Below are 16,254 nucleotides of genomic sequence, written 5' to 3'. Positions count from 1 at the left end.
AAAAAGAAACAAACTAAATTAAAAAAAAAAATTTTTGGACCAAAAAAAACCAAAGAAACAAAAAAACGAAGATCTGTACAGAGGTCTTGGGGAAGCCAACAGCCAGGACTCCATCCACTCAAGAACCGATGGACGGCGTGCTTCTGAACTACCCTGGGACTGTTCTGAGGCCCTGGACTTGGCCATGGGACTGGCAGAGCTCCCATCTCTGCTGCTCTGCTTCCTCACAGCCAGCGAGGCCTTTCTGGTCTTGGGAAGGTTGACTGAAGGCCAGGGGTGAAATGCAGTGTTTGCTGAGTATTTGAATCACAAATGTTCTCTATAGAAACCATCTGGGTGATCTCACCAAAGAGCTCTGAGAACCAAGCCTGACTTTCCTGGGGAAATGCTTACAGGATGTGAGCGTGCTCATGTGGTCCCACTCACCTGTGGATTTGACCCTCACACTTGAGCATTTGATGGACCCACGTTGTTGTTGGTTTGTTTTTGTTTACAGTTTTATAACTTTATTTGACAATCAGCTATTAGTTTTCATCCACATTGACGGTCTGTAGATTTTTGAAAGTGGTGACAGGTACACAGGTAACCAGTGTATACAGCTTGTTTGGGGAATCTTCATCCTCATTCCGTTTTCTGGACAACCGTACACGGATGCGGTATGGGACATTCCTTATTCCTTTGGCCCAGACAGCTTTGTTAAGCCTGGTGTCAATGCGAACATCTGGTGTGCCCATCTCCTTCATGGCAAATTTCCGGACCTCCTTTAGTGCCCGAGGAGCACGCTTCTTAAATCCCACTCCATGGATGCGCTTGTGAATGTTGATGGTGTCCTCTCTGGTCACCACTTCGTTGATGGCAGAACGGCCTTTCTTCTTCTCACCACCCTTCTTTGAGCATTTGATGGACCCACATTGTTGTTGTTAGGTTTCAAGTTCACCACGACTCACAGCAACCTTATGAATAACGGATCGGAACCTTGCCCTATCCTATGCCATTCTCATCTCTGATAAATTCCAGCCCACTGTTGCAGTCTCTGGGCCTATCTATCTTGTTTAGGGATTTGCTGCTCCTCCACCTTTCCAAGCGTGATATCCCTTTCCAAGGACTGGCCTCAACTAACAACAACCCCCAAAGTTGTGAGACAACGTTTCACTATTCTTATCTCAAAGGAGTACCCTGGTTTCACTTTCTCCAAGATATATTTCTTTTGGAAACTTTTGGGATATTCCGAATTCTTCTCCAACACCACAGCTCAAAGGCATCAAGTCTTCTTTTGTCATCCTTAGTCATTGTCCAGCGATCAGATACATACCAAATAGCTCTCAACTCCGGTTGTCAAAACAGAGATGCTGATCTAGGCTGGGGTGTCTGTTTTTATAAGCTTTCCAGGGAAGCCCAAGGAAGCTCTAGTGGCTTAGTGGTAAGCAATCACGTTGCGAATACAAAGGTATGGGGTTTGAATCCACCATTTGCTCTGAGGGAAAAAGATGGGCAATCTCCTCCAGGGTGATTTACAGCCTCTGAAAAAAAAATCACTGGAGGATGCTCTGGGTTGGTTCCATCTCAATGGTATCCAACAACAACAATGGAAGCCTAAATCCTTGAGTGGTAAAAGCAGTTGAGCTTTTTTCTTTTAATAGAAAGTTGTCAGTTCAAATCCATCTTTAAGTGCCATAGGAAAAAAAAAAATCTTGGCAATCTACTTTTGAAAGATCAGAGCCATTGAGACTTTCTAGAGCACACATCGATGGTTTTGGGTGACGGGGGTCTGAAGTGTGGTCAGGGCTGAGAGTCACTGGGCTCCACACTCTGTTACCCAAGCAGATATTCATTCAAGTCCCTGGAAAGGAAGGCATTTGCCTAATCCTAAATCCCATCCCCTCCTCCCTTCCTTTGTTCCTTTCATGATGTCAGGGCCTTTGGGAGGGAGGCTGTCAGACTTCCAGTCCTCTGATGGCCTCCACCCGTGAAGGAAGAGGAAACCCTCAGATAGCGTTCTGACTGGAAAGATAGAGGCCTCAGAAATCTGCCAAGAATATCCTAAATTTCCATGCAGGAAAAACGTCCTTAAAATTCTTTCTCTATGGTCTCCTGTCTGTGTCCGGTCTGGCCTTTACACGCCTCCTCACCACCCTTCATGGGCCAGCAGAATGTTGAACCTGACCCCCAGGCAGAGTCACCCCACATTGCCCTCTCAACTCACCAATGAGCAAGTTGGCATAGGCCGCTGAGGCGCCATATTGCTTCTCCAGGAACTTGTTGAGGAACGTGGAGAGACCAGCGATGACAGAGGAGAAGGTGCACTGGGCCAGGACCACGAGCATGAAAAGTGGGTTCATGAGGAGCCTCAGAAAGATGTGAGGGAACCCTACAAAGAGACCACTGTCAGAAGAGAAACTGAGGCATCAGAATGTATAGTGTCCAACTCAGCCCATCTAGTCTCGCAGACTCCCACTGTGTGAGCTCAAGGATCAATAAGATTGTGGTTGTTGTGTGCCATTGAGTTGTAATAGACTCATGGTTGACCGCCCCCCCCCCCACCCGCAGTGGGTTTTGAGGGAGTAAATCACACAGGAGGTGATGGCCCATCTTTCCTCCATGGAACAACAGTTGGCAGATTGGAACCACCTGCCTTTGGGTTGGCAGAGCAACTCCTTACCCACTAGACCAACAGAGCTCCCTTAAATAAGACTAGGAAGTGAGGAAAAGTAATCAAGAGGCAGTAGATTGAAATATGACTTAATACTGGGAATAGTCTCCTCGCATAACAGCCTCATTCTGTGTGAAGGAAGGAGAGGAATACAGGGTTCGGGTCATGGGTAGATACTGGGGCTGACTTCCTGGAAATTTGGGCTTGAATTTGGGTCTCCTGGTTCACACAGAGAAGCAGAGTCCTAGCAGACCCCTGGAAGAATGCCCTTGAGCTGAAAGAATTCTAGGGGTCAAAGCCAATTACAAACCGTTTGCTGCCTCTTACTGTATACTGCCACTTGACCTGGGGTACACCCCCACCCTCACCGTGCCTTGAGCCAGCCCACCCAAGGCTGCTAGACCAGTCCATTACGTTTAATGAAATCCACCAGAGAGTCTCTTGACTTGACCTCTTCCTCCTTCCTTGTCTCTTCCACCATGGAAGCAGAACTCTGAAGCATAAAAGAGAGTCAGTGTTAATGGCCCCAGCTCCTGCAGTTAGCCTGGGCCCTCGATTCTTCTGGCCTTTGTAGTTCTGGGTTGGGCAGTTGTGAGCCACCCAGGTGTGGATGTAGGTTGGGGTTGAGCTGTGTATTAGGGGGATGTTCTCTTGAAGCAAACTCTGCCTACATTTCAGTAAGCTCAACACTTTGGCAGACAACCAGCAAGCATTCATGCCAAGATTCCCACAGGCCTTTTACTTGATCTCCAATTTGGCTGTTACCCATGCCAAAATGTGTCTTCCTGCATCTTCCTCTTTGTCGGCCATCTCTATTTTTTTCTTTTGTCATTCTCAGATTCCAAAAGCTGCTGGCTCCTGGAATGTGGTGGTCTAGAAAGTCTAGATTTTTTTATTAAAAAAAAAAAAAAAAAAGGAATCCCCCTAGGATCATACTCCTCCTGCAAAGCCATTATCCAAATTCCACCTCCTTCTCTAAACAATTCATATTCCAGAACTACTGCGAGAAAATCATTGGGGAGCTTCCATCACCCCAAAACCTACCTCATATGCCAAACATCTTTACCCAACTTAACATCATCTAACGTAACCCAAACTCACTCTTCTTTCTGCTCAGGGAGTGATCAAGCTTGGGGGTGATGGGGTAACTAACTTCCTTATTTTTCCTTCAGAAGGTCCTCTATTTCCAGTTCTTGCTTCCTGTCTCTTCTCTGGGATCCCACCCTCCTTCTTGCTCAAAGTTGAGTCTTGTTTAAGACTCTGTGCCAGTTGTATGCTGTGCATCTATCTTCCGGAATGTGTGTACTCTGGTAAACTCATCCACTCCAGACCGAGCCCCCAGCTCTGAACCACCAGCACAAATACAAGACCCTGTGCAGTGACACATCTCCAATAATAGAAACCTGCTTTATCAAGTGTTTGCTCTTTGCTAGACGCTGTGCCTAGTAGTCCCCTTGTATCCTCTCATTCCTCCTAACTGCCTTCCAAGAGAGATACTTATGGGAAGCCAATTTTCATACTAAATATTTGTAAGGAACCTAATGCTACTTCAGGTTATGAGGGAGGCTGATACAAGTTGGAATTCACCCTGAAGCACTAAGGCAATCCTTAAATGTTTACAGGGGAAGACACTAAGGCAATCCTTAAGTGTTTACAGGATTCTTGCATTGTATTTGCTAACCCCTCCCTCCTGAGTCAAGCAGAAGGTTTTCAATAGAAAGAGTTTAGCTTCATTTGCATTGAATTCTCCTTGTGATTTGCTCCCTGGCAATTTTCAATAAAGACACAAGGGAAGCTAAGGCAGCTTCAGCTGTTGGAGAACTGTTTGCCTCCTGCTTTACCTCTGTTTTCTCCTACATTCTTGGTGTTCTCTCTCATTATTAATACTTATTAATATACTTTACCCTCAGTCTGCAACAGATACTGTCTAGTATTTTAAAGAAGACAAAACTGAGGAACAAGGAAACTTGCCCAAATCACTCACCTGGTTCCTAAGTAACACAGCTGGATTAAAAAAATCAAGTCAGCCTGATCCCAAACCGCCAAGACACGCGGCCAACTTTTGAAATGCTTACTCCTGCCTGATTTCCCTGATTGTGCCTTTATTTAATACACTTCATTACCAAAGGTCAAACTCAATACCTGTCTTAAAACTGTGGCACAGGCACAGATGGTTAAGTGTTAAACTACTAACCAAAAGACTGGCGGTTCAAATGCACGCAGAACTGTCTCAGAAAAAAGGCCTGGGCATCTTTTTCTAAAAGCCCAGAGCCATAACATCCTAAGGAGAAATTCTACTCTGTGATCCAGGTGGTGGTTATGAGTTGGGATAAAGGCAGCAGCAACTTTCTTTTGGTTTGTGTCTCCAATGAACTGGGTCCTTCCCAGCTGCTCTCGAATCTACTAGATCCTTCGTGCCATTCTAAGACTGTTTACCTTTGCCCTGACCTCAGCTCCTTCACAGCTATTTCCCTCATTTTTATCTGCATTCCTATTGATCCCTCTTCAGATTTCTAGCTTTATTCCTTCCCAACACCCAACCTCAATTTAGTCACCATTTTACCTCCTAGATGGCTGTCCCAACTACTGGAGCAGCTCAAGACTCCTAGGATTAGAGCAGCTTTTAGACCCTTCAGCCTAGCATCAAAGCCTCTCACCTCACCTTCTCAACCTTTCTTGTTTTCATTTTCTAGCAAATATGACTGGAAGAAGCATGGGAAGCCGCTCTGTTTACGTTATGCTTCACTCCTCCCTCATTCCTCATACTTGTGAGTCCTAGACATTCCCGTCACACTCAGTCCTTCGACTTCAGACATTGATAGAGTGTTAAATTAAAAAAAGTTGAAAATGGGACTGACATCGGTTTCGGGGGGAGACTGAGAAAGAGGGGATAAATAATGTATACTGCATTGAAGCAGATGAGGGAGAAAATGGTTTAAAAGGGATATATGATTGGGTATTTTTGTCATGACAGGAATCCAGAATGAAGGCTGCATAGTGGGGTGGACTTAGGGGGAGGGATTGTATAACAATGAAAGAATTTTCCTTCTACTTTCCAAAGAGAAGAGCGAATTGGGGGGAGGGAAGGGTGGGCAGGGAGAAAAGTGCAACAATGAATGAATGAATGAATGGAAATCCTCAGTCTCTGTAAACTTTCATTAAAGTTAATAATAATGATAAAAAGTTAAAAAAATTTTAAAAATTGACTACACCATGCCACACACTCCACTTTTACTGACTCTTAACACTTTAGCCCAAATTATACCAAGTTGATGATTCTCTGGGCCCACCTGATCCTTGAGATATTAGCATGATGCAGGAACACTGTATGAAACATCATATTTTGGGAATTTCCCAGTCCCTCTTACTCCTCGAAGGCTCTGACATCATGAATGGCATCAGAATATGTCTGACTTGTAGCTCTAACTTGTGATTTTATTCTACTTTCCCACCTCTATTCCTTAAATTCCTGTTGGGAATATCAATAGGCTCTGAGAACCTTACCTGTTCTCCTGTGGACATTGCTCGGGGAAAGAAAAAAAAGGGGAAGGAAATGACAACCAAGGAGGCTGAGGAAATAAGTAGTCCTAGCCACCAGGCTCCAATCCATCGGGGGTCTCCGGGGCTCAAGTTAACTGTGGCTGAAGAGAAACCAGAGAACATGAATGTTGGTTGAATGAATGCATGAGCTCAATTTACTAAACACCGATCCTTTGGTCAGAGTGGCTTTCTGTTCATGATGAATGAGAGGTAAGCCATGAACTAGACAGAACTTTTGCAAACTCCAGGATATTCTGGTCTACTAAAAAAGCCAAGGGTTCACTTCATACAACATCCTTCAAAAAACCCAACCCTCCAAAAAACTCCACCATTTGAATGTAGGTTCTGACTCATGGTGACCTCTCATTGGCTCCCCAAGACTATAAATCTCTACAGGAGGAGATTGTCTGAATTTTTTTCTTTGGAACAGCAGGTGAATCCAACTACCAGTCTTTCAGTAAGCAGCCCAGCACATAATGCATGGTCCCACCAGGGCTTCTAGCAGCCCAGTGAAATCCTCAGGCTGAAGGGACCAGACTTCCACCTCACATCTTATTTCTAACTCTCCACAGTAATAATGATAAAGGCAGCTGACTCTCCCAAGGGTTTCCCAAGGACCTTCCGCTAGTCTATGTTCTCTACGTGTTTTATCCCGCTGGGTCCTCCTAGCAAGTCTGTGCGTCTCTAACCAATTGGGAAACTGAGGGACAGTGAAAACCAGTCTCTTGTTCAAGTTTTAGACCTCTTGCTGTTAAGACTTCTTGTATCATCGAATCAGAACTGACCTTTCAGTGGGTTTTCAGAGGCAGTAACTGGCACGAGAGGAGACTGTTGATGCTTCTCTCATGGAGTAGTTGGTATATCCAAACCATGTTCCTTTGGATTGGTGGCACTACTCCTTATAACTAAGCCACCAGAGCTCCCTTCTCCTTGCCTTTTCACTTGTTGTGTACCATTCGTTTGAACCGACTCAAACCAGACCCTTCAGGAGGTTTTCAGAGACAGTAAATCACACGGGATGAGACTGCCCATCTTTCTCCCACAGAGCAACTGGTGGATTTGAACGATGTGCCTTCAAGTTTCAAACCTACACGTTTCTAGTGCTCAAATCTGCACTCGTAGCCACTGAATTTTATTGCCTCCCAAGTTCATGAACTTTCTAGAAAAGGAAGTCCCATAATCCTCTGAGGCCTAAGCAGTCACAGACGATGTGGCCTCTGAGAGGGACGCTTTTTCTCCTGGTAGTTTTGCCTGGCCGCATCTCAAAGACTGTCATGTTTCTCCATGTAAAGAAATTACAGAGAGGGAGACAGTAGCAGAATGGCCCACAATGACAGGCTTTCCTGGGCACCTGCCAGTATGGATGGCAATTCAGTTGCTGGTCTCTTTGGGCAACCAAGTCACAAGCCAGGCCAGGAAGGACCAGGCTGGCTCAGAGACAAGAACAATCTCTCTTGTTTGCCTCTTTGATTTGCAGCGCAGAAGACATTGTGTAGTTGATGTGGTCTTGACAGTCCTGGGGAAAGGCGCCAGCAGCATGCTAGGGTTTCCTGGCATTCACATTCTTTGTAGATGGGAAAGCTAGGATGCATGTGCTGGGCACTTGTGGGGGTATTATCTCCAAGTCTTTAACTCAAACCTGCTTTGTAGCTATAACTTCTAGCGAGTGGGAACCCCACATGCCACCCACACATTCTTCACATTCACATCTTCCATTCCCTTGCCTTTGCTCAGATGGCTTCTTCCGCTTGGAAAAGCCTTCACTCCCTGGCTACTTGCTGAAAACCAAGCCATCTCTCATGGCTCCATGCCTCCTCCCCCGGAAAGCTTCACCAATTCCATCATTCAATAGCTCCCTGTGTTTCTCTGAATTTCAAAGGAAGGTGTTCTGCATGGAATGGTCCCTTCCTGCATGGGAAGATTGTCCATCCTTCTGCCAGGAACAGCTGATGGATTCAAACCACATACCTTTGGAACTGCAGCACAGCTTCTCACCACTAGAGCTCCCTATTTTCCTAGTAGTAGCCTCATTTTACTGATGAGAAAACTAGGCATAGGGAAAAAGGTTACTTGCAGAAAATCATTCAACTAAGTAAGAAGTGGAGGGGGCTCTGGTCTAGTGGTAAGAAGTTACGCTGCAAATGCCAAAGGCATGCAGTTCAAATCCGCCAGCTGCTTCTTGGGAGAAAGACGGGCAATCTCCTCTCTTGCAATTTACTGTCTCTGAAAACTTGCTGGTGGGTCAGCTACGGGTTGGGACTTACTCAACAGCACACAACAACAGGAAGAAGTGGGAGATCTGATAGGTAGACATCACCCTTCACCCCCAAATCTTTTCATTTGCTGCTCTGACTAGACAGCTGGGGATGTTCTGAGAAACAGTGACAGAAATGGGTGTCCTCCCTCAACACTCACCTGTGTCAACCCTGCCATAGTCCACAAAGATCTGCAGCATGACAGAGCCCAGGAGGTAGCCGATAGCTGGTCCAAACACAGAGATGGCAAACAGGATGGCTGGAAGCAGAGCAGAGGAGAGGAAGCTGAGGGGCTGGACACAGCTTGGCCCCCTCAGATTTCCTGGCTGAGGCAAATTCTTAATGTGCCAACCCATTTGTCTTCTGGTCCCCATTTATGCCCTCAAGTCTACACTCATGGTATCTCTAGGAAGAAAATGGGCCCCATGGTATTTAAAGCCAACACCCTGGGACCTGTTGACAGGTGAAGCTCCCAGCGGCTAGAGGGCTGGTGGCATGGGCAGAAGCGTGTGCGACCAGAGAGTCTGATCAAGAAGTGTCAGCCTACAGGGGATGGATGTGGCTTGTTCTAAGGGAAACATTTGAGCATTCAAATGATCATTTGCAATCTTAAGGACAGGTGTAGTCCAGTCTGTGCCCCAGGGACTGGAGAGCCGCCAGAGTGGCTGTTGTTTGAAGATTTACTCCCTGCCCAGTATAGGGCTGCATACATTATCGTATATAAGCTCCTAGACGTTCAGTGCAATCAGAAAGAGTACCCTCACTGCATAGGTAAGGAACCTAGGGCCCTGGGTTCAGTCACTTGCCCAGGATCACAGAGTTGGAAAGAAACAAGAGGAGGACTCGGTCTCCGGTCTGTGGGGCCCATGTCTGCACTCGCTCGGTTAGTCGTGAGGGTAAGGGGATTCTAGCTGGATTCTACCCTTCACGGGACTCAGCAAGTCCCACATCTAGACCCCATGTCCTCCCACCCTCACCACCCTCTTCAGCAAATATCACATCTAGACCCCACGTCCTCCCATCCTCACCACCCTCTTCAGCAAGGACCCCACGTCCTCTCCCCGTCCACCACCCTCTTTAAGCATATTAACTCACAGATGTACAGGGGTGAGTTGTTCGGCTCCGCAAAGTCATCTATATAGGAGATTCCGAATGGCTGGATGGGCACAGTTCCGATGCCAGCCAACAGCTGAGCAACCACCATCAGGCCCCACATGCTGCTGGTCTCCTTCTGGGTGTTGTGGGCGGCGCCATGGCATCTGCTAGGGGGCAGGTCCTGCCGATGCTTCTGACAGAGCTCGGCCTGGTAGTGACTGCTGTTCCCTGAAATGAGACAGCACCAGAGGTCATCAATGCCTGCGTCTCCTGTTGCTCCAGTTGGCCTTCAAGCATGACCTGTGTCCCTGATCCCTCAAGAAGAGGCCAATCCGGGGCCAGAGTCTGTGCTGGGAAAGGGGGATTGGTCCTCAGGGACCACTTCCTTTTGTTTGGGTGAAACAAAAACTGAGGCTGGCCTCCATCCTGCAGAAGGGGAGCCTGCTCCAGTGGGAGCAGACCCTCCTCCTGTGAATTCCTTCTCTTCTGTGGCAACTATGGGAAGCTGAGCATGAAGACAGGACTCAGTGCCTTTATCCTGAAGACACTGGAAAAGGAGGAGATGGGATAGTAACCCAGGTTGGTTGGCCTCCCTGCCTCGTGCTCAGCCCCACGGTCCTGGATGCCCAAACACTCTCTCCACTCAAACAGAGGCTGTTTTATCCCACTGAAGATGATGCCAACTCCAGCCTGGGATGCGTCCCCTCCACGCATATTCCTAGAACCAGTCCTTCTCAATAAGCTCCATGTTGCCTCAGTGGAAGACAAAGCCACTCAAGGTCCTTCCCATACCTGGGAATTCCCCTCAAAGTCAGGGAATCTCTTGAGGCTGGAAGAGAATCTGAGACTTTCTGGTTTAACTCAACATCACAGAGGGGAAGACTGAAGCTGGAGTCAAACGAGCCAGGTTGAACATAGAGGTCTTTCTGGAAGTCCCCCAGATGCCTACAGTGTGGCCTGCAGGCTGGCCCTTGTGGCTGGAGGCACCTGGCCAGGCTGGGGCCTCGGCTTCCACATGTCTGCTTCTCATTCAGCCAACACCAAACAATTAGCACAAACAATTAGCTCTCCAAGGCCTGGAGGGCTCAGCAGCGCTGTTATCAAGAGCTCCCTTCTTGTCTTGCCTTGTCCAGTCCAAGGTATACCGCTGACATCACACTTCGGGCTCTGTGGGATTGTTCGCTTAACACGAAGGCAATTTCATTTAATTCTCATTTGTGCTGCTCACACAGAGGGCATGGTTATGAGCTAGGTGGGGAAATTAGAGGTATTGACCAGCTGCTTCTCACACTGGACTCTGCCCAGGAATGTTCGGTCAGTGTTTCCTTTATGGTGAGGTTGTGAGAGGGAGTGTCCTGTGCCCCTCAATCCAGTTCCTTTCCCAGCCTCTGTATACACCTTTGCCAGGTCCAGTTCTAATGTTTCCAGTTATACACGGGTCTCTGTACAGAACATATATGAAAACTATTGACCCAGGAGATATCTTCATCAATCTAGGAGGCTTGGGGAAAAGTCAAGGTGTCAGACTGGTCAAGGTCATCAAGACCAGATCTCCGCTCTGAGCAAGGGACTGAGTACTCAGGCGAGCATCTAGGAAAGACAACTGCAACACCTTGTTAGAAGAATTTGGGCCTTAATTTATGAAATTTATGTGGACTAACTGAATGTCTAGAGCAAAGCTCTCCAAGACCAGACCCCTGAGTTGTGGACTAGATTTGGATTGTGGGATTAACTTGTCTAGATTTGTCTAAATGTGTTTTCTCTAATGAGTGCATGTTGTTGTTGTGTGCCACAGAGTCAGAACAAACTCATAGCTGACCCTCCAGTGGGTTTTCAGAGGCAGTAAATCACACGAGAGGAGATTTCCCATCCTTCTTCCACAGAGCAAGCCTCTGGTGGATTTGAACCATGTGCTTTTGGGACTGCAGTGCAGCTTCTCACCACCAGGACACCAGAGCTCCCATGTAATGAATGCATAATACGTTTGAAACAAGCAATAATTAAAAGTTGGGATATTTTTTTTTAATTTAGAAGTTTTCCTAACTGTACGTAAAATGGAAAATGTCTCTTCCATTCTTTGTGGTTGTTTCCTTTCAAATTCCCTTCTGCTTGGTTTAAGTCTTACACATGCACCTTACCTATCATACCAATGCTGTGTTTCTCTGCCACTTCCACCACCCATCACCTCCTCTCCCCTAGAAACTGTTGAACCCTCTCTGATTTGTAGGCTCCACTGCAGAGACCTTAGCTCCAGCTTCAGACTATTTTGTGTGTACTAACTATCTATCTTTCAGGGACCTCTGGTGGTCTAGTGGCAAGAAGCTGCACTGCAATCCCAGAGCTATGCGGTTCGAATCCACCAGATGCTCTGCTGGAGAAGAAGGGGCAATCTCCTCCTGTACCAGTCAGATCCGATTTGATGGTACACACACACACAATAATAAAACAAAAAAATTTAAAAAATAAGTATATATCTTTCATAGTTTCTCCAAGTTCATAGAGTTTCCGGAGGCAAGCTATTTGACATTGATGTGTCAAATGCGATAATGGTTACACATATCATGGTGGACTGTGTTTGGTGGGGCTCCCTGATTAAAACAAGCTTGGAAGCAGGAGTGGCATCCACTTCCATAATAGCTTGCCTCTGGAAACCCTAAGAACCTGGAGAAACGATGAAAGTTATACAAGTGTTCAGGTCTTTCATTCATAAGGTCACTATGAATCTTATACGACTTGATAGCACTTAAAAACAACAACAAATATATATCAAGGAACCCAGGTCACAGTGGTAAAAACACCTGATGCTTCAAAGGTTGGTGGTTCGAATCACCAGCTAGACTTCCAGTAGGGATGGCAAGTAGAAGGCGGACTGATGGGCTTGCCTTTCTTGAGTAGGGACACATTGCTATTCTAACAGAACCCCAGCCACAGGCAATCTGAACACTTTAGAAAGACTCTAGGCATCAAAGTTGACTAGAAGAAGTTATAATAGCATAGAGGGTAAATTTATAATAAGCATCACAGACCAATCAAGTGGAGCCCCACTCCCACAAGGAGAAAAAGAAATGCCTACTGGAGCATATCAGAACTCCATGCAAGAGCGAAAACCCTTTTCTCCCCATGCACCTGAAAGTGAAAGTTCCAGCAATCCTTCATTGAGGAAGGTGAAACTGTGGAGATTTCCCATGGCTGGAGCAAGAAAAACTTTCACCTATGGTGGGCCAGCCAGGGTCATCTACATATACTAAGCAGGAAGACACCCAGAGCAAGACATTTTGAATTCCCTGCATTTCTGAAAAGATCCAGCACTTGCACAGAGGGTGGGAAACTGTGTATGGAAATTCCCATAGCAAGAAAAACCCCCTGATGTAAAAACAACAATAACAAAACCTAATCAAAACTAAACAAACCCCTCAAAAAAAACCCAAAAACCAAAAACCAACAAAAACCCCACACACACAGACTGTGGGAACAGCAGCAGATATAGACTGACTGGCTCTAACAGACCAGCCCACACTATCTTGTAGATACAAGACCCCAGATTCTCACCATTCCCTCCCCTCCTGCTCTGCCCCCAGCCCATGAAGCTCCACTTGCTCAGAACAGCTGATCTGTTCACCTTGACGGCATACCACTATCTTAACGTTTGCCATCACTACCAACCCCAGAGCAACATCATCACACAGATAATGAACAAGTAGCCACACAGACACACCCAAAAGAAGCCCATACAATGTCATGGAAGCAGAAGATTGTATTAAACACTAAACACACACACACACACACACACACACACACACACACACACACACCCCTAAATCTTCACATTAAAAAAGCAGACCAGATCACAGACTAGACAATGAACATGCCAGAGACAGGAAGGTTGAAAACAAATACTCTGACTTAGAATTTCAAGAACTGGCACTTAAGAAAATATAACCAATGAAAGAAAAAGTTGAAGCCACCAGCAAAAAGGTAGAAGCAATTAGAAAAAAAGATATCATCACAAGATAAAATGGATATAATCAACAGGATACTAGGAACAATACAAAAGCATAAAAATGCAATGAAGAATCATAAGACCAACATCATAGAAGCCATGAATTTGTGGGAGGGATAATAAGCAAAATAGAAGATATGCAATACAGATAGTAATGGTCAGTTAAGAGGTGTGGTGGCTGTGTTTTGATTTTGAAGAAAGGTTGGTGTGATTCAGGGAGGCTGCCAGGGGGGCTTCGTTCTCAGGACAGCTATTTGAGCTTAGGAGCACAGCTTTGTAAAACGCTGCTGCTGAGAGAGGTCCCGGAGGCTGTCTCCCCCTCTTCCATTGTCCTCAGAGACTCTTCCATCCACATGGATGTGGGTCCAACACTCAGAAACAAGGGTGTGGCAATGACAGGCTCAAGGGATCCTGAAGAGAAGAAGTCCAGGGGACTATGGATAAGTGAGGCCAACAGATGTTAGAAACGCTGAACTGGGAGCCTGGGGTTTGGGCTCAAGCCCTAAATCTGACACTTCTTATCTGTGCGACCTTGATTTTGAAAGGTTTCCAAGAACTTCAGGGAAGGGCCAAGAATTGCAGAAAATGAGGGCAGAGGCTGCAGGTCACAAGGGTTCTGCAAGCAGATTGTTGGAGACAAACATTTATCACTGCCCTTGTTAGAATGATGGATGGAATGCGTGTCTTAGCTCTTAAGCACTTTCTGTTAATTCCCACTCCTATCCATTCCATTGGATGGATTTTCAACTTGTAGCAGGCAGAGTTCTCTGAGGCCTTAGGTCATGGGAGGGATCACATAGCAGTTGAAATGTAGACCATTATATTCTTTGTATTCATGTATAGGACAGCCCCTTGGCATTTCCAAGGTGTAACCTTTCTCAAGGAGCTCACGTGGTGTGGTGCATTACATCGTGAGCAGCGAAAAGCCAGTAGGTGTTGAGAGGAGGCTGAAAACTTCATGGGAGGAGATGACCCATCTGTCTCCCTTGGAGGCATCAGTAGCTTTGAACTGCTTGTTTCTGGGTTGGCAGCACAACTCCTTACCCAACAGGCCACAAGAACTCCCTGATGGCAATGAGAAAGAGAGAGGATCTTTACAGAGGAGCTCATCTGGTGTGGTCTTGTACGTTGTGCTGCAAACCCAAAGGTCAGTGGCTCGAATCTATCAGGCACTCTACAGGGGAATGGTGGGCACTTTGCTTAAGGATTTACAATCCGGAATACCTCACGGAGGGTCAGCTGTGAGTTGGAATCACTTCCACAAAAGTTATTTTTGGGGATGTGTTGCCCTCAAATGTTTACAAAAACCATACTATTATATATATCTATATCTCTCTATCTCTATCTATCTCTATCTCTAGATCTATCTCTCTATCTCTATCTCTCTGTCTCTCTGTCTCTCTCTCTCTCTATCTCTATCATCTCTATCTCTATCTCTATATCCTTTTCCTGCAGAATAGCTGGTGGGTTAGAACCTCCACTCACCTTTCAGTTAGAAGTCAAATACTTAACCACTGCACCACCAGAGTCCTCTATGTTGTTTGAAGATGAAATGGGCATGCTCAGGAGAGGGGGACAGCGAGACATTCGTACTTTCCTGTGCTATCCACACCCAAAGGAGCTCTGGTGGCCTGGTGACAAGGAGGTGCACTGCCAATGCAAAGGAATGTGGTTCAAATCCACCAGCTGCTCCCGGGGTGGAGAGCACAGGAAGAAGGACAATCTCCTCCCCTGGAATCAACTGCCTCTGAAAACCCGCCAAAGGGTCAGCATGAGTTTGTACATAACAACAACACTAATCTTCCCTAAAGGGTCAAAAAATCACTCTGGGACCATAAATAAAAAGGCTGTTGACAAGTTGTCAAGTGAATCTTTCTTCCAGAAGATGCAAACAAATGTCTGGTACATTGTTTATGAACAGACTGGGCTGAGGCTGACATTCCTTCAAACCACAGGTCATTGTCATTTGAAAGTGTGTTTGGCTGAGCTGGCCCCTGTGGCCTAAGGCCCTTTACAATGAGGTGGGGCCAGGCCAGGACTGCTTTCTTATAAATTGGGATTTTATTAAAGTTTATAGAGAACATGATTTCCATTCATGCATTGTTGCACATTTTCCTCCCTGCCCCCTCTTCCCCCAGTTCACTTTTCTCTTTGGAAAAAGAAAAAAAAACTTCCATTGTTATACAGTCCCCCACACCTCCCACCCCCAGCCCCCCACAGCCCACTTTACTATGCAGCTCTTATTCTGCACTCTTGTCATGCCAATAATACCTAATCATATATTCCCTTTATACAGTTCTCTCCCTTGTCTGTTTCAATGCCGTGCACATTATTTATCCCCTTTTCTTAGTTTTCCCTAACCCTCATGTCAGTCATGTTTTATAACAGTGGCATTATGCAGTATTTGTCCTTTTGTGACTGAGATAGTTCACTCAGCATAATGTCCTCCAGGGTCACCCATTTATATAATATTTCATGAGCTCATTGTTTTTGAGTGCTGCATAATATTCCATTGTGTGAATATGCCACAGCTTCTCTAGCCGTTCATTTGCTGACGGGCACAATTCTTTGCTATTGTGAACAAAGTCGCAATAAACATGGGTGTGCATATATCTACTTGGTGACAGCTCTGGTTTCTTTAAGTAGTGGAATTGCTGAGTCAAATGGTATTTCTATTTCCAACTTTTTTTTTTTTCTTCTCTGCATTTGAACAA

The 16,254-nt window shown here is 45.9% G+C and overlaps 1 protein-coding gene across 1 annotated transcript in view; it reads right to left on the bottom strand.

The window, feature by feature from the left end:
* The window catches only part of SLCO2A1 (solute carrier organic anion transporter family, member 2A1), a 149,354-nt gene that overhangs the window by 19,019 nt on the left and 114,081 nt on the right, over positions 1 to 16,254 (bottom strand). Inside the window, exons 5-9 of the mRNA XM_006883420.1 lie at positions 9,541 to 9,768; positions 8,606 to 8,704; positions 6,155 to 6,291; positions 3,065 to 3,143; positions 2,204 to 2,368 (exon numbers count right to left, since the gene is read on the bottom strand). Of these exons, the coding sequence (XP_006883482.1) occupies positions 2,204 to 2,368; positions 3,065 to 3,143; positions 6,155 to 6,291; positions 8,606 to 8,704; positions 9,541 to 9,768 (708 nt within the window). The remainder of the gene's footprint in view (positions 1 to 2,203; positions 2,369 to 3,064; positions 3,144 to 6,154; positions 6,292 to 8,605; positions 8,705 to 9,540; positions 9,769 to 16,254) is intronic.

This window comes from Elephantulus edwardii, unplaced genomic scaffold (genome assembly GCF_000299155.1).
Source record: "Elephantulus edwardii isolate Elephantulus edwardi_28Jun2011 unplaced genomic scaffold, EleEdw1.0 scaffold00027, whole genome shotgun sequence".
Lineage (NCBI taxonomy): Eukaryota > Metazoa > Chordata > Mammalia > Macroscelidea > Macroscelididae > Elephantulus > Elephantulus edwardii.
The sequence above is the reverse complement of the archived record's forward strand: the minus strand, read 5'-3'. Positions and strand labels throughout refer to the sequence as shown.